The sequence below is a fragment of the Callorhinus ursinus genome, unplaced genomic scaffold (genome assembly GCF_003265705.2).
Source record: "Callorhinus ursinus isolate GAN/ISIS: 27379988/994484 unplaced genomic scaffold, GSC_fseal_2.0 scaffold18, whole genome shotgun sequence".
Taxonomy (NCBI): domain Eukaryota; kingdom Metazoa; phylum Chordata; class Mammalia; order Carnivora; family Otariidae; genus Callorhinus; species Callorhinus ursinus.
Window position 1 is genome coordinate 19,216,917 of NW_027397080.1, and position 21,987 is coordinate 19,238,903.

General features: G+C 53.0%; 1 protein-coding gene across 2 annotated transcripts in view; it reads left to right on the top strand.

Moving 5' to 3' along the window:
• The window catches only part of MYOM3 (myomesin 3), a 45,939-nt gene that overhangs the window by 19,852 nt on the left and 4,100 nt on the right, over positions 1 to 21,987 (top strand). Inside the window, exons 15-31 of one of the 2 annotated variants that reach the window (XM_025856485.2) lie at positions 1,574 to 1,757; positions 3,216 to 3,390; positions 6,236 to 6,357; positions 6,756 to 6,943; positions 7,200 to 7,326; positions 8,367 to 8,545; positions 11,241 to 11,355; positions 12,372 to 12,528; positions 13,206 to 13,315; positions 14,747 to 14,791; positions 15,260 to 15,396; positions 17,326 to 17,470; positions 17,617 to 17,676; positions 18,060 to 18,127; positions 19,201 to 19,311; positions 21,191 to 21,278; positions 21,816 to 21,854. In XM_025856485.2, coding sequence (XP_025712270.1) covers positions 1,574 to 1,757; positions 3,216 to 3,390; positions 6,236 to 6,357; positions 6,756 to 6,943; positions 7,200 to 7,326; positions 8,367 to 8,545; positions 11,241 to 11,355; positions 12,372 to 12,528; positions 13,206 to 13,315; positions 14,747 to 14,791; positions 15,260 to 15,396; positions 17,326 to 17,470; positions 17,617 to 17,676; positions 18,060 to 18,127; positions 19,201 to 19,311; positions 21,191 to 21,278; positions 21,816 to 21,854 — 2,050 coding nt within the window. The remainder of the gene's footprint in view (positions 1 to 1,573; positions 1,758 to 3,215; positions 3,391 to 6,235; positions 6,358 to 6,755; positions 6,944 to 7,199; positions 7,327 to 8,366; positions 8,546 to 11,240; positions 11,356 to 12,371; positions 12,529 to 13,205; positions 13,316 to 14,746; positions 14,792 to 15,259; positions 15,397 to 17,325; positions 17,471 to 17,616; positions 17,677 to 18,059; positions 18,128 to 19,200; positions 19,312 to 21,190; positions 21,279 to 21,815; positions 21,855 to 21,987) is intronic. The other variant, XM_073903178.1, reaches the window with a different exon arrangement.

Here is a 21,987-nt window from a genome sequence, read left to right on the forward strand (position 1 = left end):
TTCTTCTGGAAATAGAGATAATAACCGTACACACCTCATAGAGTCACTATGAGGATCAACTAAAGCACCTAGGGACTTAGAATAGACCCTGGCACACAGTAGGTGCTCAGCAATGTTCACTGGTTTTTATTGCAAATTTTTTGGCCTAGCTGGGTTCTGGGCTCCTAACAGGCGGGTGCCTTGGGAGGGGAAAGCACGGGGAGGGCAGGGTCAGCGAGTTCCCCCAGTGCTTCTGGATCTTACCTGGCATACCCAAACTCAGCAGAGGTGGCCTCTGGCTGCATCACTCACCTGCATCACCCTCAGCTCTTCACCCTCTATCTGCCCAGGGATGCAGGATTCATGGCTGCCTTTTGGGTCCCTTATGCTGTGGAGAGTGAGTAGGTTTGGGGGCACCCACACCTGAGCTTAAATACCAAACACACCAGTTATTCGATACGTGACTTTCAGCCAAGTGACCCAAACTCCCTGAACACAAGTTTTCTCATTGGTGGGGAAATTTAACACCCACCTTCAGGGTTATTGTGAGAATTCATTCATTTTCTCATTTATTGGCCCCCCCCAAACATAGACTGAGCACCTCTCACATTGCCAGTGCTGTTCCTGGCCCTAGGGACGTGGCAGCAGATAAAACAGACAAACCCCTGCCTCATGGAGCTGAGCTTTGAGTCAGGGGTGCGGGGACTGACGGTAAAGAAGATAAATCAGGGAAATACTTAGCACGTTAGCTAGTGGTAGGCATTAAGGAGAAAGACTAAAAGCAGGGAAGCGGTTTGAAGTGTTGGGGGAAGAGGCGGCTGACATTTTAGATGGGGGGCTGGGAGTCCTCCCCGGGAAGGTGAGTTTTGAATAAAAGCATAAAGGAAACGAGGAGCCCACCAGAGATTTCTGCGGGGAAGAACATCCCAGGCAAAGGGATGAGCAAGTGCAAAGGCCCAGAGGCAGGAGTTGGGCCTGGTGCCATCAGGAACAGCAGGGAGGCACAGGGCAAAGGGGAAGTGGATGTGGCCAGACAGGTAACAGGGGTCAGGCCGTGGAGAAGCTTTGGCTCTGAGGGAGATGTGGTTGTGGGCAGCCGGGGACGTGATCTGACTTGTGTTGTGAAGGGATCCTTCCAACCATCGTTTGGAGAAAAGAGTGATATAGCTCTGGTAAAAGATGATGGTGGCTTGGATCAAGGCTATAGCAGGGGCATTAGGGTGGGAGGCCAGGGTTGGATTCTGGATAAATTCTCAAGGTGGAGCCAACTGGATTTGTTGTTGGAGCCTATTTGGGATGATGTGAGGGACAGAGGGAAGGAGTCCAAGATGGTTTCAAGGCTTTTGGCCTGAGCCACCGGAAGGATAGGTCCCATCAACCGAATGTGGGTGGGTTTGGGGGAAGATCCAGAGTGGAGTTCCGGACATGGCGAATGTGAGATGCTCAGCAGGCGTCCAGGTAGAGATGTGGAGGAGGCAGGTGGGTGCAGAGCTCCATGTTCAGGGGCAGCCTGGGCCAGGGGTCAGAGCGCCTGGCCCAGAGCCCCGGCCCAGGCAACCGCTTCATCAATGCGTCTTTCTCTCCTTTGTCACAGTCAATCATAGGTAGCGGCACCTGGGAGGCCATCAGCTCGGAAACTCCTGTGAAATCCCCAAGATTCGCCCTTTTGGATCTGGAGAAAGGGAAGTCATATGTCTTCAAAGTGAGAGCAATAAACCAGTATGGCATGAGCGATCCCTCAGAGCCCAGCGAGCCCATCGCCTTGAGGGGGAAGCCAGGTACCGGTGTGATGCAGGAGGTGGGGGCAGGCCAGGCTGTCGGCATCCAGGGCCGGGGCCCCATCGCTGTGGGGACAAAGCCATGCTCACTTCCCTGTCCCTGACCCCTTCTTCCCACCATGAAGCTGAAAAGCAACATGATCTCAGGCCTGTCAGGTTTCAGAACACCAGGAACTGTCTCTCTCTGAGTAAGGAGCTCGTATGAGTATGGGAATTTTTTTCCAGCTCAACAATTCACAGGTTCCAGAATCCAGCTGGTCCAGCGCAGGAGCCGAGTGTGAGCAAGTGGTCCCCCAGTCCTAAAGCTGTCCCACCCCAAGCCCTGGCTCACCAGGCAGGACACCTCTTGGCAGCAGCACAGCGTGGGCCTGGGCAAATCATGTCCTAGCTGCAAACCTTGGTGTCCTCAGCTGCCAGATGTGTCGTTCTGAAGGCCTGGTTGTTGTTCCCTCCTCCACCCCTTCCTGAGTCTCCTAGGTGCAGATCCATCCTGGCCCCAACCTCCCGGGGCCCCTCCTTCTTCCGAGGCCTCCGGATTCTGGGGTTCTTGGAGTTTTAATAAGATCAGATCAGAAGGTTCCCTGTAGCTGTCTTGACTGACTGGCCCTTTAGGGAGCCCAGCTGCAGCACTACTGAACCCAGAGGAGCCTGATGTGCTGCAGGGCCCATTTGGGGGAGAGAGCAAAGTCCTAGATTTGCTCTGTTCCAATAATATAGGAAATACATACATGCATATACACACACACACACACACACACACACACCTATATGCATATGTATTATATGTGTGCATATATTATATAATATGTGTATATATGCACACATATATCTGTATATATAATATTTGTGCGTGTGTATATATATTCATAGCAAATATGAATGGGTTGGAGGGGCCCTGATGGATCACACTGTCCCGTTTCTTCGTCTTACAGGTGGGGAGGGCCTCCCCCAGGAGGAAAGAGGCAAGCCAAGAACCCACAGATTTAGACATGATTCAGGGTCTGGCCACTGAGCTGTTTATGATCAGATGTGGGGGCAGTCTCTGAACCACAAGGAAGTTTTAGGGAAAAGTTCTAGTACAGTTCAATAAAAGAAAGGAAAGAAAAAGGGGCGAGAGGAAGGGAGGGAAGGGAGGAAAAAAGAAAAGCATTCACTTGTATGAGAAATGTAAAATTATTGTACAAAAGAGAGCAGTGGGGGAGGGGATGGAGACTAAGGATGAATGAATGGAGGCCGCTGTGAGGAAGCAGAGATGTTTGGAGGTGAGAGGGGAGAGGACTTGAGACTCATAGGGCCTGGGAAGGGGACACCTGAAGCCCCAGGGCAGGTCTGACACCCCCCCTGCCACCCTGGATTGCAGCGGGGGCTCCTCCCAGCCTCTCCCCACACCCCTCCCCTCCCCAGTCTGTAAGGCAGGTCGCTCAGCATCCTCACACAGCCCACATTTCTGTTTTGTAGCTACTCTCCCTCCTCCAGCTCAAGTTCAAGCGTTCCGAGACACGCAGACCTCTGTGTCCCTGACCTGGGAGCCCGTGAAAGACGCCCCAGAACTCCTGGGTTATTACATCTACTCCCGGGAGGCAGGATCATCTGAGTGGCAAACAGTTAACAACAAACCCATCCAAGGCCACAAGTGAGTCGCCCCCCCCTCCCGCCCCTTCCTGCTAGGACGGGCCCTAAGGATCCTGGCGCCTGCCATTTCACAATGTGCCGCTCGGCACTGTTCTGAGCTCTTCTCCTGTATTAGGTCAGTTACTTCTAACTGAATCCTCTGAGTTTAGAACTGTGATTATTATCACCATACAGATGAAGAAACAGAGGCATAGAGCACTGAAGTAACTTGCCCAAACTCCCTTAGCTAGTCGTGGAGAAACTGGGACTTGGCCCGGATGACCTTGTCTTCAGCGCACACTGCCCGAGGGCACGCTGTCGGCAGAGGTGACGGACCGAGTGTCGTCCATCCAGGAGCTTAGAGACAGAGGCAGAGGATGCAGCCGCGGAGGCGTGGGTTCAGGCGCTGCATGCACCCCCTCACTCGCCTGGTGCTCCTGCACTGACACTCGCCCTCCCCAAGCCGGCGGGAGCCCAGAGCCTCCACCGTCCGCTGGGCTGGTAGAACCAGACTCTCCTCCCTGCTGAGGCTCCCTCCTCACTCACAAGGCCCGGATCCTTGCAGGCACAGTGAACCTCGAGGCTCCTGGGCTCATGACTTCTGTCAGTTTTGAGGCTCTGTGGGGTCAGGATGGTGACACCCCTCCCCTCATTTCCATCAGATGGCTGGCTGGGCCCTGAGAACAGCTGGCTGGGCTCACCTTGACCATGATCCCCTGGATCATCTGACCCAGAAAAAGGGACAGGACCTTGTACCCCACAAGTCACTGGTGTCTCATGGTCAGCTGTGAGGGGTCACTCACAACTTGTTATTGCTAAAGTTCCCAAGTTGGAGAATCATCCGATTTTTTACAAATTCTGACAGATTTGACCAGTTGTCTCTAGAAGAACACCTCTCCCCCAGCTTGCATTCAGTGTGCTTCCCTGAAGGAGTCACCAGGAGGGAGTGGCACATCTGGGACACATATCACACACGCAGTGGGGCGGGGGGCGGGGGGCGCGCGGCAGGCTCCTCTGGAATGTCCAGAGAACTCGCCACGTGCGTGCATGCGGTCAGTGATACGTGTCATGGCTGGAAAGAACAACCACCACTGCCCAGGAGTGCTGCCTATGTGAAGGCATCAAAGGAGCCCAGAGGGGCTGTGGGGGTCTGGTTCCCTGCAGTATCACCAGCCTCACAGCACCTGGCTCTCACTGGAGGTGCTCCAACAGCATCTGAATGTCTGAACAGATGACTAACACAAGGGCAGGCTCTGCGCTGGGGTTCAGGAGGCCTGGGCGGCAGTCCAGACTCTGCTCCTAGCGGACTGTGGGCTCTTGGCTTGCCTGTTTCCTTCTGGGGGAGGCCCTCCCCATCTGTAAGACGAAGAAACGGGACAGTGTGATCCATCAGGGCCCCTCCAACCTTCCAACATTCAACTTCATCCTCATCTCCAAAACAGGGGTGAGTAACCGTACCTTCCTCAGAGGGTGTGGTGACGAGGGCCCGAGTTGACGCAGACGGTAGGGAAAGCCACGCTAGACGTGTGCGCATGGCTACTATCCCTGCTGGCCTCACCGTCGTCTGTTGTCGGCAGGGGCTGGTCCAGGGAGCTGCCCCCGGCCTCACCCATTCAGGTCCTCCCTGAGCTTCGTCCCCTCGGGGCTTCATCCCTCGGACTGAGGCACGTTCCCCATTCGAGTGCGCGTCCCTGAGCCGGGAACTAGCCAGGAATGTCAGCCATCAACACTTGATTTCAGTCCTCGAGTCTCGTTGGGATCACCTGGCCGAGAGAGGCTCCCTGTAGAGCAAGATTTGCTGCAGGACACTGTTGATAAGGGAAAAGAGAGAAAGGGATCTGCAATTTGGGTTTCATCAAGAAGGGACAGGACATTTTTCTCTAAACCAGAGCGTCTCTGGATGTATGTCTCTGGACGACAGTGCTCTTTGGGGGTCTTAAAAAGGACTCCATGCTTTAAAATCACAGCACTCATAATAAGAGCTGCTGTTGTGTTTGAAGGATGAGGCTCAAAGTCCCAGAGATGCACCAGGTGGCACAGGTCTGGGGTTGGCTACCTGGGCCTTCAACGGGTAGCTTTCCCAGCAAAGTTGCAATTTAATGGTGGGCTCGAAAAGAGCCACGTCTTTTAACATCTTTTTTTTCCCCAATTACACCGAGAAATAATCGATATACATGACTGTGAGTTCAAGGTGGACAGTATGATAGTCTGATTTACATATATTATGACATAATGACCACCATAGGCCTAGTTAACATCTTTCATCTCATATAGATATGATAAAAAGAAATAGGGGTCCCTGGGTGGCTCAGTCAGTTAGGCATCTTTCTTCGGTTCAGGTCATGACCTTGGGGTCCTGAGATCGAGCCCACCACATTGGGCTCCTTGCTTGGCAGGAAGTCTGCTTCTCCCTCTTCCTCTGTCCCTCCTCACCCCCGATTTGTGCTCTCTGTCTCTCTCTCTCTCTCTCTCAAATAAATAAAATCTTTTTTAAAAAGAGAGAGAGATGATTTCTCTTTGTGATGAGGACTTTTTGGATCTACTCTCAACAGCTTTCTTGTATATCACACAGTGGTGTTAAGTATGATCACCATGGTGTATATTACATCCTCAGTATTGATTTGTCTTAGAACTGAAAGTTTATGCCTTTTGACCACCTTCTTCCAACCTTTCAAATCTTAATAACGTCACCCTCCAGGGTGAGGGCATCACTTTGGGGGCAGGAGCAATATCTTTACGTAAGAACCGGCCCCAAACCCTCAAATCCTATTGCTGGTGGCTACTTACCCACAAGGTTGTTCTAAAAAGTTCAGTGATGTCTGCAAGCTGTTTGGCCCTCCCTGAAAGCTTGCACATTTCTCTTCCAGGTTCACAGTTCCTGGGCTAAGGACGGGGAAGGAGTATGAGTTTTGTGTCAGATCAGTCAGCGAGGCTGGGGTAGGCGAGAGCTCAACTGTCACCGAACCCATCAGGGTCAAGCAGGCTCTGGGTAAGTCCAAAGGGCAGTTGCAGCCTGCACGTCTCTCCGGGGCAGCTCTGGGCTGAGAGAAAGCAGGGGCTTATAGACCACATCTTGGAGGGTCCAACCCCAGAGGCCAAGGGAGCGTAAGTCTTCTGAGGGGATCTAGAGCAGATCCCATCCCCCACCCCTTTCCTTTGGGGAGGAAATGACAATGGCCTGAGGCCATAGGGTGATGTCTGACCAGCTCTGAGGCCCAGGTGCCCTGCAGGTAGCAGAGTCAGGGTTACCAGCAAATGCTGCTGGGTTGAGTACCCCCAGAGCAGGGTGGGCATCCACTGGGGGAGGCTTGTTGGCTCCCTTGGGCCCCCCGGCCCAATCTGGCCACCCCCAGGAAGCAGCAGTCCTCACCTCCTTCCTCCCCACAGCCACGCCATCTGCCCCGTATGATTTCGTGCTCCTGAACTGTGGGAAGAATGATATGGTCATTGGGTGGAAGCCCCCCAAGCGTCATGGAGGTGGCAAGATCCTGGGCTACTTCCTGGACCAGCACGACTCAGAGGAGCTGGACTGGCACCCGGTCAACCAGCAGCCCATCCCCACCCGGGTCTGCAAGGTAAGCCTGGAATGGGGCCACTGGCCTGGTGTCCTGGCCAGGGCAGGTGGAGACCCGAGGTCACTATTGGAGGTCCTAAAGCCAAGCGAGGCCTCAGGTTCCCTGGACTTGATAATCTGGCTAATTTTCAAGTGCAGATTCACTCGGGCGATCTCATTTAAGGCCCCCTGGACTTCCTGCTCTGACCCCCCTGCCGCCGTACCTCTTTCCCTTTGGCCCCAGCCCTGGCTTTCACCATCTGTCTCTGCTCTTCAAGGTCAGTAACCTTTGTGAAGGCCACTTCTATGAGTTCCGTGCCCGGGCAGCAAACTGGGCAGGGGTTGGCGAGCTGTCAGCACCCAGCAGCCTGTTTGAGTGCAAAAAGTGGACGATGCCCCAACCAGGTGAGAGGTCTGAGGACACTGAAGTCCAGCACCTGCCCCCACCCCACCCCCTCCCCAAATCCAACCAGTGAGCTGAGCACCACCAAGCTGTCTGTGCATCCAAGCTTGCTCTGTTGGTCCCAGACCTCAGACCACTGGCCCTTTCCACCAAGAGACCCTATAATCTCTGACACAGATAGTCTTAACCTTGCTTTAGAGGACCCCTGACCTTGGCCATCAACTGGCTCTGTAGCCTCAGCATAAATTATCCCTTAGCTCAGCACACCATCTGAGCCCTGATTCTGGCCACAGACCAATGTCAAACCCCAAGGACACACTGCTAGGGTGACCAACACCCTGCACACCACTCCCACAACCCCGTTAGCTTTCCCCCATATGAGCCCTCACCTCCTCCCTAGGAAGCAAGGATCACAACCTTCCATCATTCTGTTCAGCTCAGTGCTGGTTTTTTCAAGCGAATGGCAGATAATGAGTATGTGTGATGCTTGAGACAATAATTATAAATAACTGGTATTTATTGGGTACTTACCATGTACCGACAGATTCCACAGATTATGCCATTAATGCTCATAACAGCACTAGATTATAAGAACTATTATTATCCCTACTTTGCAGATGAGGAGACAGGAACGTAGGGGCTGAATAACTTACCCAGAGTCCCCATAGCCCGAGAAGGTGAAGCTGGGGCATGAACCCCGGTGAGCTGGCTCTGAAGGTCACGCCTTAGCCCCTACACTGATCACTGAAAGAACAAAGAGGTTAGAAGGGTTACTGCTGCCTGGGATAGGGAAGGAGAAGATCACGGATGCTTCTGGAAAAAGTAATGTTGAGCACATTTTGAAGAGTTAACCCTATTTCAGGCCCAGGCCAAAACCAAGCTTTGTCACGAAGCCAAGGCCTGCCAGGTCCCCACTGTGCCCAGAGCAGGCGCTCCCAGGTCCGGTTGTAACTGGCAGACTGACAAGGGTTGATGCCTGGCCCCCCGGCTCGCTGCCCACCTCTCTGGCCGGCCAACTCCTCCTCTCCCCCACCTCCCACAGGCCCCCCGTATGATGTGCAGGCGTTCGAGGTGCAGGCCACCTCCTTGGTGCTGAAGTGGGAGCCCCCACTGTACACAGGAGCTGGGCCCGTCACGGGCTACCGCATCAGTGTCCAAGAGGAAGGCTCTGAACAATGGAAGCCTGTCACCCCAGACCTCATCACTGGCACCCACCTGAGGGTGAGTCCCTGCCCCTTCACCTCCTGTCCCACCCTGAGCCTTCCCTGCCACTGGACATGGCAGGATTACAGAACATCAGGGCTGGAATGACCCTCAGAGATCGCTGCCCTCACTTAATGTCAGTAGAGGACCAGAGAGGGGAAGGGGCACACCCAGGGTCACACAGTAAAGCTGATTGTCGGGCTGGCTGTCTTAACCTGCTCCAAGCTGGGCAGACTCCTCCCTAAACCTTCACTTACCATCAGCATGCGTCTCCCTTGAGCACCGAGTTCTGCTTCTGGGATCGGATGGTGGGGAAATGATTAAGCCAGTGTTCAAAGATCTGAGGGCAAAGGTGCTCACTGCAGTATGGTTTATCAAGGCAAAAGTTGGAAACAATTTAAATTTCCATCCATAGGGGCTTTGCTTAAATAAATCAGTGTATCCTTCAAGCGGAATCCTGTGCCAGGTAGGTATAAGGACTATGGTAGTTTAAGGACAATGGGGTGGGCCTACATGTATGTACTGACATGAAAATATATCCATCATACGTGGCTAAGAAAAAAATCAGAATACAAAGTAGGCTATTTATGTTAGATAACATACTACATATATATATATATATATATGTAGTATGTTATGTAGGTATATATATCTACATATAGATATAGATATAGATCTCCTACATTAACAAACATCTACGCAGATAGATATTTCTTAATTTAAATGAGAAACAAACTCTAAACTCTTTCGATAAATAAGAAATCTAACAGAATCATTGGTTTTATTCACCTGGGGTGGTGGTTTTAACTTCCACCACCTCACAGAAATTGTCCGTGCCGGAAAACAAAGTGTCTCTTGCAGCGTTCTCAGTGGACACAAATCGTTACCTTAGCCCATCAGTCAGAGTCCCAGACCTCCAGGTGCTGGGGCTGCCTCTGCACACCCAGCGCCCAGCTCTGCAGCCAGCCTGGCTCACGGGCCGCCCATGTTTGAGGAACAGGGTGAGGACAGTTCCATGATATGGATTAGATTTTGTTTTCTGGAGCTCTAGGGAAAGGGGGAATGTCTTCTCCAGCTCACTTTGCTGAGGTGTCTTTCACCGGCGGGCAGGAGAGTGAACAGTTCTCAGGACCACACGTGGGCACCCCATCAGTTAGCACCAAGAGAAAAGAAGGCAAGTTCGAGACGCCCAAAACAATGTGGAAAGAGTAAGATGCTAACAAACATGATGCCCGCCACGTTTCTCATGGCTTATGTGCATTTCAAAGTCTAAACAGATTTTTACAAAATTGTTATTTCTGGCCATCTCTGGTGGGGGAGCAGCTGCCAGGGGGACTGTAACCCTTCCTTTATATTCTTTACTATTACTTTAATATTTTTCCAACAAGTGTGTATGTCTTTTATACTCGGGGAAAAAAAAAACTTTAATTTCGAGAAAATAACAGCAAAGCCACCTAAAACAGAAGCAGGGAGGACAAGCCTTGGCCAGGGGCATGCTCCGAGACTCTGTGGTTTCTGCTCCATGGGGCCAGGCTCCCTGTGGTCAAATCAGCCAGCGATGGGCAGCCGGCCTGAGAGAGCCCCGAGAGATGGACGGTCCCTCTGCCTCCCCACATAGGTTGGCCCAGGCCAAGACTGGGCGGGCCTCGGTGACTTGGCACCATTTCTGCATTGTGGGTCATTGGCTGGCACTCAGTCATTTATTAAATGCCTTTTGACACCAACTTAGTACCAGGTCTGGAACCAGGTCCTAGACATGAAGAGTTAAATAAGTCTTGGTCTTTAGGGTAACAGGCAATTACCAGACTGTGCACTGTACCATTGAGGGGGGGGTCCAAAGGGAGTCTGGGAGTTCTAAGGAGGAAGGTAAGAGACCCTTCCTGGAATCCTTGGATCTGCCCAAGCTGAGCGGTCCAGGACGAGTTGGTATTGGCTAGGCCAAGAAAGAAGAGAGGGCATTCCAGGTAGAGGGCTCAGCAAAGACAAAGGCGTGGAGCCATGAAAGGGGAAACAGATGAGGTGAACGTGGGCACGTGGAGGGGGCCCCCAGAGGGGTATGAGCGCAGAAGGCAAAAGCCAGATTAGGAAGACTTCAGGAACTAAACCTCAAAATCTGCACTTTACCCTGAAGGCCACTGAAAGATTTAAACACAATCAGACTGGCATCTTGAAGAAATTGGCGGACGGAAAGGTAGACTGGGAAGGGCCTAGAGTCAGGGACACCATTTAGGAAACTGTTGTACTAATCCAGGTGAGGGGAAATGAAACCTCGATCGGGGCTGTGGCTGGGACCCAGAGAGGAGAAGCCATGTTCGAGAAATCTTAGGGAAATAAAATACGAACTCGGTGATTAGATGGGTAGGGCCCCAGAAAACGATGTCAGAGATGGTCCCCAGGCTTCTCTCTGGGGTGGTGGTTGGAGAGATGGGACACAGGAAAGGAGAGTGTCTTCTTGTTGAGAGGCAGGTGATGAGTTGAGCGGGCGGAATTCCAGGGGCCATGGGGGTGGGAGGTAATCCCTGTGCAGGGACCAACTACAAACTGGGACTGGGGAGAGCAGTGCGCTCCTAGCTTGGCCCCCACCCCGAGGCAGCCTGCGCCCCATGGAGCTCCACGAGAGAGGGGCTCCCTGCCGTCCATGGCCGGGACCATAGGGAGGGCCGGTCTTCGCCGTCCTCATGCTCACTCCTGCCTACCCCTCCACGTCCCCCAGATCTCTGACTTGCAGCCGGGGAAGAGTTATGTGTTCCAGGTTCAGGCCGTGAATGCGGCAGGTCCGGGACAACCGTCCATGCCCACCGACCCCATACTCCTGGAAGACAAGCCAGGTAGGGGCGGGCCGAGGTGCCAGCACCACATGGCGGGGCTGCGCCACCAAGGACAGGCGGGGGCCAGAGGACGGTCGGGAGGAGCATGTGGACCTGTAGCAGGAAGGGACCCCTTCCCGCTGCCCCCTCCACGTCATCCAGCTCTGCCTTTCCTTCTTGCCTGTTTCTCCCCCACACCCCACTCCCGTTTCTTTCTGTGAGACCCCAAGATATGAGCGTTTCTTTCTATTTGATGGGGTCTTCCCTTCTTTCATATGCCGTATTCATAAATTCGCACAACTCTTCATGGATGTTTAAAGTAATACGCGACAGCATTCCAGCTGCCACGTGAGGCTTTGTCTGTCTTGCAGTCACAACTCCTGAGGTCCCCTCCTACCACACACGCCAGGTGCTGAGCTAGATCCTCACACGGCCCTGGCGCTCCCCACAAGCCCCTGAGCGAGGAATCATTGCCCCCACCTTAGAACTGATTTTGTTGTAGCTCCGAGGTTAAGCGATCTGGTCGCACAGCTAGTCCATGATGGAATCACTCAGCTCTGCGAACTATAAAGCACGTTCTCGTTGCATTCTTTTACTTATTCATTCATTACTTATTATTCTTTTACCAACACATCTTTGGTGATGCCCACATTGCACTGGGGACACAGCAGTGACGAGAAAGCAAGGCCCCTGCTCAAACATGGGGGAGGGGCAGGATGGACAGGAAACAAGGAAATGATGATAAGGTGCTGATTTAGGAGGGTAGTAAGTGCTATAAAGGAAATGAGCAGGGTGGTATGGTGAGGTGGGGCTTACTTTAGCCAGAGCAGTCAGGGAGGGCCTCCCTGAGGAGGTTATGACATTTGAGTTGAGAAGGAGCTGATCACAAGTCCTTGGAGGCCACAGCAAGGAGACAGGGGGTTATTATTTTATTCAAGCACAATGGGCAGCCATGGGAAAGTTTAGCAGGGAGGTATACGCTCTGGTTTATTACTTCTAAACGTTCCACGCCCCCTGCCCTTGGATCCTGCCCTCAGATGCCCGAGAGATCGAGGTTGGTGTGGATGAAGAAGGCTTTATCTACTTGGCTTTCGAAGCTCCTGAGGCCCCTGACTCGGCGGAGTTTCAATGGTCCAAGGACTACAAGGGCCCGCCAGACCCCCAGAGGGTCGAGATCGAGGAGAAAGCTAACAAGTAAGTGAGGGGAGAGGGGGCGGCCTAACCATCCACAGGTCCCAAATGTTGGCAGGTGAGCTCATGGGTGAGACCACCTGGCGGGACTCACAGATAACCGACCTGACAGGGGCTGCCTGATCCCTCTCCGAGGACGCTGCCACCACCTCAGGGAGCAATGAGGGGCCAGTGCATTTAAGGGCAGAAAGGGCAACATTCATTAGCAGTTCTTCTTCTGAAAGGAATGGCATGTGCCTTTGCACGTGTGCTTCCAGGGAGACGCGAAGCCCTTGGTCTCTAGCCTGGGCGCTTGCAAACGGTGACTTGCTCTTGAAAGTTGTCTGGGCTCAACATCCTCATCTGTAAAAAGAGGGGTTGGGACCAGATGTCAAATGTCCCCACGTCTCCCTCCCCCAGCCCCAGCAGCTCTGGCTTCAGCCCGGTCCAGACGATGACTTAAGCCCTGGGGGGAGAGACTGGGCAGTACGGCCAATGAGAAGAGAGCCTGGCTGACGGGGGCCGTTGAAGGGGCCCGGCCAGAGCTGCGCTGGGTAGGGCTCCCCATGGCGGGGCGAGGAGGCAACCACCCCTGCTGCCTCGCGGGGGCCGAGGCTGTGGCGCGGGTGCGGGGCCTCCAGCTCCCAGGCCTCCAGTGCACAAGGCACCTCCCTGAGTCCCTGCTCTCCTCTGTCCGCCAGGTCCAAGGTCATCCTGAAAGAGCCTGGCCTTGAAGACTTGGGCACCTACTCCGTGGTGGTCACCGACGCTGATGAAGACATCTCGGCCAGCCACACGCTGACGGAGGAAGGTAAAGCCCCCACCCCACTGCCGCCTCCCCAGAGAGACGGGCCCAGAGGGAGTCCCAAACACAAATGTCCCCAGAGGCCGGCGAGAAGAAACAAAAATTAATAAAGCAACAATTTCCAGAGAGGGAGGCCCATTCAGCCAGCCAGGCAATTTTAATCAGGATTTATTGAGCACCTGCTCCGTGGGCGCAACAGTCAAAAATCCCTGCTTGGTGGAGTTCACATGCTTCTTGTCTCTCTTTCCTTTTTCTACTTTCGATAAAAGCAGAGGTGCCAGAATCCTTTCACCTTCTTCTGTAGCCCCAGAAATACAGCAGTGCAGTGTGAGGATAAATTGCAAATGGCAGCTGGTCTGAGGAATGAAGGTGACAATAGGGAGCAGCGGGGACTGGGGCAAACCAGAGAGTAGATGCCGCGTCTCAAGGGGCATCCATGTTTGATGATTTAAGCAGAAGTGGAGCTGGTGCGGATGATGACAAGATTCACTCTCTGCTGTCTCCAGAGTAACTGAGGGACAGCGCATTGCCTCCCCTGCCGGTTGCTCAGAAGACCCTCTGATTTTTTTAAGAAGCAGAAGCCAGACGGGCTCAGGTTCCAATTCCAGCTTCACAGTTTCCTGGCTGTTTGATGTTGAGCAAGTCATGTCACCCCTCTGGACATCAGCTTGCTCATCTGTAAAGGGAGATTATAATCCCCCCTGGCTGCCCCAACTGAAACAATATTACACACACACAATTCTAGGCACACTCAAGCCATCCACAAACAGGATATGTTTGGATTTTGTTTTATTTTGCTTTTACTTGCCATGAGTCCAGACTCATCATACTAAGGACTCTGGGGCTTATACGGGAAAATGAAGTATGGGCTCTACCCCTGCCAATTCTTCCATCCACACATATTTATTGAGCACCTACTGTGTGCCAGACCCTCATGTAGGTCCAGAGCTCAGCTTAGCAGAAAAGACAAATCTACAAACCTAACACACAGAAGCAGTAAGCAAAGAGACAGCGCCCCACCAAGCTGCCCTAGCGACTCGTAGACTGAAGTGCTCAGGAGAGGGGCCAGACCCTCCAAGGTGGGACAGCATATGACAGTGGGGGAACACTGGGGCTCAGGGACCAGTGAGCCTGGGGTGGTGGGAGGTGGGCAACAATGCTCGCCCCACAGCGTTGTGTGGGACTAGTGACGTAACGTGGAGCCTGGCACCTGGTGGGCACTTCTTGGAGGAGGTGACACTTGATCTCAGGGTGGTCCGCAGCAGCCCCCCTCCCCCCTCGGTGCCCCAGGGCCAAGGCCCACAGTGCTCATCATCACCTCCTGTGTAGCACGTGACTCCGGGTTGAGGGGGAGTCTCTTGGGATGGCTGCCGTGGCCCCCACTGCCCAGGCATTTCATTCTCTTTGGTTTTTTCCCCTTGTTCCTTCCTGTCCCAGAGTTGGACAAGCTGAAGAAGTTGAGCCATGAGATCAGGAACCCAAGTAAGCTGGGCCCACTGGGGTGTCCTGAGCAGAGCTGAATGGGGCAGAGGGGCAGAGGACGGGAGCATCATGGGGCTGGAGAGTCAGGGGCCCACGGAGTCAGCGGTCCATGAGAAGGAAAGGGGCGGCCAGCAGGGAGGAGAGGGGTTACAAAGGAAAGCAGAGCAGATGATTTCGTCTCCTTATAATCATTATCATTGGCTCTTTAGTAGTTTGGATTTTGGATCATCCAAACCTCTACTTCCCTGTTCTCTTATAAAATAGCTCTTGATCTTCTTGCTTTACTTCTCTTAAATTCAAACCAGTTCATTACAAATCAGTGCAACATGAGTGAGGGGCATGGCCTTCAGACGCTTCGAGCACTTTGCCCGTTAAATGCCCAGGGTGTGCTCAAGGTGGGGCTGGTCGGGAGGGAGAAGGGGAGAAGGGCGCCCCGCCCACCCCCCTTCCGTGTCCTCTGGCTCGCAGCCATCAAGCGGATCTCCGGCTGGAACGTTGACATCCTCGAGCAAGGAGAGGTGCGCCTGTGGCTGGAAGTAGAAAAGTTATCTCCAGCCGCTGAGCTGCATCTAATCTTCAACGAGAAGGAGATCTTCAGCTCACCGGTAACTGGGGTCTCAGACTGCTTAGGGGAGGTACCCCTGCCCGGGATGTGGCCTCTCAAGGCAGGGGCTCTCCGCAGCCCAGCACCGCCCCCTAGTGGACATTTTAGAAATAGCCACATACTTTGGCTGTCCCGGGGATAGGGTGAGGGTGGGACACCTGGCTTTTAGTGGCGGTGGAGGGCTCAGGGCTAGCTGCCCGCCAATGCAAGGATTCTCCCACAGATAAAGAATACCCATGCCCCCCCCCACTACTTTTGAATGTCTTACCAGACATTCTTAAGATTAAAAACCTACATTCATGCTCATAATTATCCAAGCCTAGACCCTAATTCTGTAATATAAATACAACGGATTTTTGCACAGTTTGGGGGTTCTTTTAAAGATTTTATTTTTATTCACTTGAGAGAGAGAGAGAGAGCACAACCAGTGGGAAGGGGCAGAAGGAGAGGGAGAAGAAGACTCCCCGCTGAGCAGGGGGCCTGATGTGGGGCTTGATTTCAGGACCCTGAGATCGTGACCTGAGCCCAAGGCAGACGCTCAACTGACCGAGCCACCCAGGTGCCCCTGCACAGTTTTAATGTACACCAAATAGAGACTTATTCTACAAGCCACTTTACCTACGCTCTTCCATTCATTTTCCTGTTCTCGTACGAAATAGCTTTTGATCTTCTTGCTTTACTTAATTTCCCTTAAATTCAAACCAGTTCATTATAAATCAGGGCAACATGAGTGAGATTATGTCTGAGCATCTACTATTGAAACACATATGGCTTTTATTTCTTCTTCATATTACAGTGGTGGTATTACATTGCTTTTCTGGGGAAAAAAATCATGTGTGTAGGTTGTATTAGATGGAGCCACGAGTCGCCCATAATCAACTGTTTTTACAAACATGGCAATTTTGATCTCAGGAGAGATCCAATCATGACATCATGTTATTTACACGTTCCATCTCTGGGTGGCAAAGTGGCCATCAGTAGATATGTGTTACAGAAAGGGGCACCAGTTCCAACAGAGGAGAAAGAGCTCAGGGCTGGATGTCAGAAGACTCGTACCCACCTCCTGAGGGCTGTGTGCCCTCGGGCAGTTCTCTTCACCTCTCTGTGCCACAGTTTTTGTACCTGTACAATGACAGTTGGTTGTCCCAGAATCAGAAGAAGCAAATGAGAAAACTGATGTGAAAGTTCTGGATAAAGATTAATCATGACCTTGGTACATGGTAGAGGATGTGTGACCAAGTCTGCACTCTGCCGCGCACAGCATTGGGACTATTGGTTTTCCCTACAGAAAAATAAAACTAGATGGCTCCCTCAAACCACACATACAAATAAATCCAGAGGGAATACAATCCTAAATGTGGAAAATAAAACTTTTAAAAACTGTTAGAACACGACAAAATGTAAATGAGTGTTAATTCTGGGTAGCAGGGCACCTGGGTGGCTCAGTCGTTAAGCAGCTGCCTTTGGCTCAGGTCATGATCCCAGGGTCCTGGGATGGAGCCCCGCATCGGGAGACCTGCTTCTCCCTCTCCCACTCCCCCTGCTTGTGTTCCCTCTCTCACTGTATCTCTGTCAAATAAATAAATAAAATCTTTAAAAAAAGAAAAATTCTGGGTCGCAAGTACACAGGCATTCTTTATATTATTCTTTATACTTTTATGGGGATTTGTAGAAAGAAGTAGAAAATGTGGCACCATAGGGGTTGGGGGCTTATTATCAATTGCAATTAATTCAAGCACCCAAGACTCTCCTGTGCCTGCTGGGCCCCATGGGTGTTCCCAGGACCCCCGCCCCGGTCTCCAAAGGCTTCTCACTCCGCACATATCACCCACCACCCAAGTCCAAGTACGCCCTGATTTGTGCCCCACAGCACAAATCCCCTGGGCTAGGCAAAGGGCAAAAAAAGATTCTCCGGGTTTATTCTCCCCAGAACCGCAAAATCAATTTTGTCCGAGAGAAGGGCCTGGTGGAAGTGATCATCCAGAACCTGTCGGAGGATGACAAAGGGTCCTACACCGCTCAGCTCCAGGATGGAAAAGCCAAAAACCAGATCACCCTGGCACTGGTGGATGACGGTCAGCCACGCCCAACCCCCCACCCCTGCCCCAAGCCCGACCTCAGCTCTCCGCTCTCCGCTCTGGGGCTTTCTGTGCATCCTGCTGCCCCTCTCCGGACCTGCGCTCCTCCCGGCTCAGGCCAGTTCCTCCCTCTGTGTTCACAGATTTTGACAAACTTTTGAGGAAAGCAGAAGCTAAGAGAAGAGACTGGAAGAGAAAACAGGGTAAGAACGGCTGGGTGAAGTTCAAAAGCGGCCAGTGGTCAGTGCTGAGGACCTGCTGGGGACCTGCTGGATCCCTCAGCCCCGCTGGGTCCCAGAGGGAGGGCCACTGCAATGCAATCCAGTTCTGTCCCCGTGCAAGAGCGACACTGAGAGTCAATCCAGCCCTGAGAGTGACACCTCCTTACATTTCTCTCCCTAGCACCCAGCTTGCCTCGCCGCAGTCCCTGCCTTGGAGGGGGCCACTCTGGCGGGCCTGCGGTCACTAGGTGCCCCCCTTCCCCGCTGACTGCCCGCCCCCCGTTGGTTGCCCCCTCTCGCCACCAGGTGGCGCCCTGGCGGAGCCTGGCGCCCTGACGGTGGACGTGTTTGTTTTACGCTCTCAGGTCCGTATTTCGAGGAGCCCTTGCAGTGGAAGATCACGGAAGACTGCCAAGTGCTGCTGACCTGCAAGGCAAATCCCTGCCCCTGCCTCCAGCCCTGCCCCCTGGCCCAGTGCGGGGAGTGTGTGGCTCGTCCCCAAGCCTGGTGGCTGTCCTTGCCCTCTTCCCCGAATTCCTGTGCTTGGCTGACCCCAAGGAGCAGTAGCCCCAGGGAGACTACATTTAACTGGAAAACAAAACTATCCCCCCCACCCCCACCCCGCAAGAGCCCACAGAGCCGAATTAGTGTGGTTTGGATCAGCCTTCAGCCAGATCTCCCTGCTGTTCTGGCAAGGGGTTCTGCGGGGCCTGGGCATCTGGGAGCAGCAAGTGAGGGGTCTATATTATTGAGGGGGATTCCCTGGTGTTCATTAGTAGTCTTGCCAGACTCTGTGCTGTGTTGTGAGATAAGCATGGATCAGAAAACAAGTAGAGAAAGAGCTCTAGACCACACCTAAGAGGTAGAGTCTAGAGCACGGTTTTAACCGAGTCTGTCTGACTCCAAAGCTGGGGCTCCTTCTCAGCACCCGGCAGCCTCTTTAGTTGACTGGGGAAGGGCAGGAAGGGCAGGGGAGAGTGCCCTCCCAGAATCATATCCATTCAGCGAACTCAAAGTACCTACTATGCACCAGATACTCTGCATGGCACTGGACATACAAAGATGAAAAAGTGGGGTCTCCTTAGACGTCTAGGAGCCCAGGGGTCTGAGGCAGGATCCTTGGAAAACAGCATGCCTCCTGCTGTGATCCAGACACGTGCCAGAAATTGGTTAATCATGACTGGGGCACTCTGGGGTGCTTCAAGGAAGGCCTCATGGAGGAGGTGACATCTAACTTGCATCTGTAAGAGGCATAGGCACTTACAAGGAAAAATGGAGGAGGGAAGAGATCAAAAGGCAGAGGGAACACCATTAGTGAAAATCCAGAATGCATAACCAGCGGAGGAGATATGGTGTGAGGAATAGCTGAGACCCAGGAAGGAATTAGCTAAGAGTGGGGATGGGGATGGGGGAGAGTCAGGTTTGTGGGGGGAAAAAAAAGATCTGATGAGTTGAGTTTTTACTTAGAAAGTGTGAGGGAGTCTCTTCATTCCCCACCTCCCTCAGGCGACCAACACCAGGAAGGAAACCCACTTCCAGTGGTTCTTCCAGAAGAGAGAGACACCGGACGGTCAGTACGACCCAGAGACTGGAGTAGGAACTCTGTGCATCGAAGAGGTAAGCGCAGCTCCAGCTTCAGGTCTCAAACCCCCCAGGCAGCACCCAGAGCACTGGGCATGGAGTCCGGAGCAGGGCCAGGACCAGGGTGAAGCAAGTGAGGCACTCGCTTCTAGCACAAAATGTAAGGGGGCACTGAAAACTCAGTAATCAAGATAAATAACATTTCATGCAGTATTTTTTAATCAAAATTAATGCAAAAAAATAAAAGCCCATGGAGGGGGAAATAGCAAGATTTGAAATAAAGACAGAAACAGTAATACTGATTTTTTTATTATTTTTTAAGATTTTTATTTATTTGACAGAGAGAGACACCGTGAGAGAAGGAACACAAGCAGGGGGAGTGGGGGAGTGCGAGAGGGAGAAGCAGGCTTCCCGCAGAGCAGGGAGCCCGATGCGGGACTCGATCCCAGGACCCTGGGATCATGACCTGCGCCGGAGGCAGACGCTTAACGACTGAGCCACCCAGGCGCCCCAGTAATACTGATTTTTCCTTTTGTTTGGATTCCATTTCTGGCCCTGCCACCGTGTGGCCTGGGGCTAGTCACTGTCCTTCTGTAACCTTGGTTTTCATCTGTAGCATGAACGGGTCAGAAGGGAGGCTGTCTCTCAAAGGTTCTTTCCCGCCTCAGCCAACAGTCTGGGATTCGGGACAGGAAGGCTCTCTCTGTGTGGGGCAGGGCTGGGCAGAGCAAAGCAGGGCTGGAGCTCCCTGCTCCAGCCCACGACCCCCTCCTGGCCTCCAGAGGAGGGTGGCCTGGTTACAATCGAAACACAAGGCTTGTTCTCAAACATTCAGTGCTTTTCTGCCCTGCTGCTGGTTTCTGTGGCCTCATGAGGCGCCCAGGAGGACTGGAGAAATGCCAGTTTGCTGACTAGGAAGGAAATAATGATTTCAGGGTCTTCCCCCAGATCCTGGCCAGGAGTTGGCCTTTGTCACCAGAGTGCAAGCTCCTCCTCACACAGAGCGTAGCATCAAGTAGGTGCTTACTAGCTACGGAGGCTTCTTACAACAGTCCGTCTAACTGGCACAGAATTTTCTGGCTTCTAAAGCGTTACCTCCCTTGATCCTCACAGCAACTACAGCACATAGCCAGGCAAGGATGATGCCACCATTTTCCAGATGAGTAAATGGAGGCTCAGAGGGTTTACATACCAAGACACAAGGCTAGAGAGTGGACTTTGGAGCCTTCACTAGGGAGGGGGGGGACATAAGAGAGGACTATTGGGGTTCAGCCCTTCGATCCCCAGGTTACAAGCTGTCTCTGCCTTGGATTCTGCCTCAAAACACACTCTGTAGAGATGGCCAGGGTGGGAGGGCCCCTTGGAGGGGACAGGGAAGCAGAGAGTACTTCCCAGGGCCTGAAGGAGATGCTTCAAAAGCACAATCCAAGTTCTTGCATTGCTGAGTGTTAGTTCAGACTTCATTTGGGGTTGATGAGCATGTGCCAGAAAGGAGCCCCTTGTCCTGGGCCAAAGATAACACACTTCCTTCTGGAGAAGTGCAGAGGGGTCCCTGGGTCCCATCCGGGGACCTCCAGGGAGAATGAAAGCTCAGATGATTCTGCAAGGAGAGTTCCTCATGCTCTGCTTGGCGCAGCTGCCTGTGAATCCAAATGTGGGGTGTCTGCTTCTGCCCTCAACTCCCCCTCACCCCCACCCCTAGGCCCAGACAAGCCCTGAACTTGGAATCAAAGAGCTCTGGAGCTAGAAGGAGCCTTAGCAATCACCCATTCCAGATGGGTAAACTGAGGCCCAGAGAGGAGCAGAGTTTTGCCTGAGATCATGCAGAGAGTTAGGGACAGGTCTGGAGTCCAGGCTGATTTGCACTCCTTCCAGAACCCGTTCTGACACCGTCATCTCTCATTTTTCTTTCCAGCTGTCCAAAGAGGACAAGGGAATTTATAGAGCAACGGTTTCTGACAATCGAGGGGAGGATGACACCATACTGGACCTCACAGGTGAAGGTAGGAACTGGCGATGTTAGAGATGGGCCAGGAGGACCCAGGGGATCACACAGAATCAAAAGATGTGGTATGACCTGTGGGGTAAAATTTATGGGATCCCCATATCACTTGGGGGCAACCGAGAGGCTAAGGGACCTGCCCAGGGCGGCACAGCTGGTCAGTAGCAGGGGCCTGGTCTGTGACACCAACACCCATGTTCTCTTCAACATACCAGTGAGCCTAGGCTTCAAGACCCAAAGCCAGAGTTCACTCCTCCAGCCTACACTGGGCCCCAGACTCCTTATCAGGCTGGTTGGCCCAGCCTCAAGAAAATTGTCAGGCTGGCCCATTTGCCCTCCATCCATGGTGCTCCCCTGCCCCATCAATCAGCGAGTGCCCCAGACCCACTCACCCCAAGCCATGGGAGTCATCCTGCAGAGTTCCCTGTGCCCTGAGCTGCTCATGAGTTCCACCAGCCTTTTCCAGGGACGTGCTCACCTCTGGCATGTCCCTGGGAGGGCCCTACATCAGCTGACCATTCTCTCTGTCTTCCTCTAGCCCTGGATGCCATCTTCACTGAGCTGGGCAGGATTGGTGGTAAGCACGCCCCCCTCCCCACTTTGCTCAGCTCTGTCCTGATGCAAACAGCCTCCAGGGCACCTCCAACCATTTCCAACTTCAAAGATGGAGGGAGAAGTTCCTGACTCCTCGCAATGTCACGTTCCCCCCC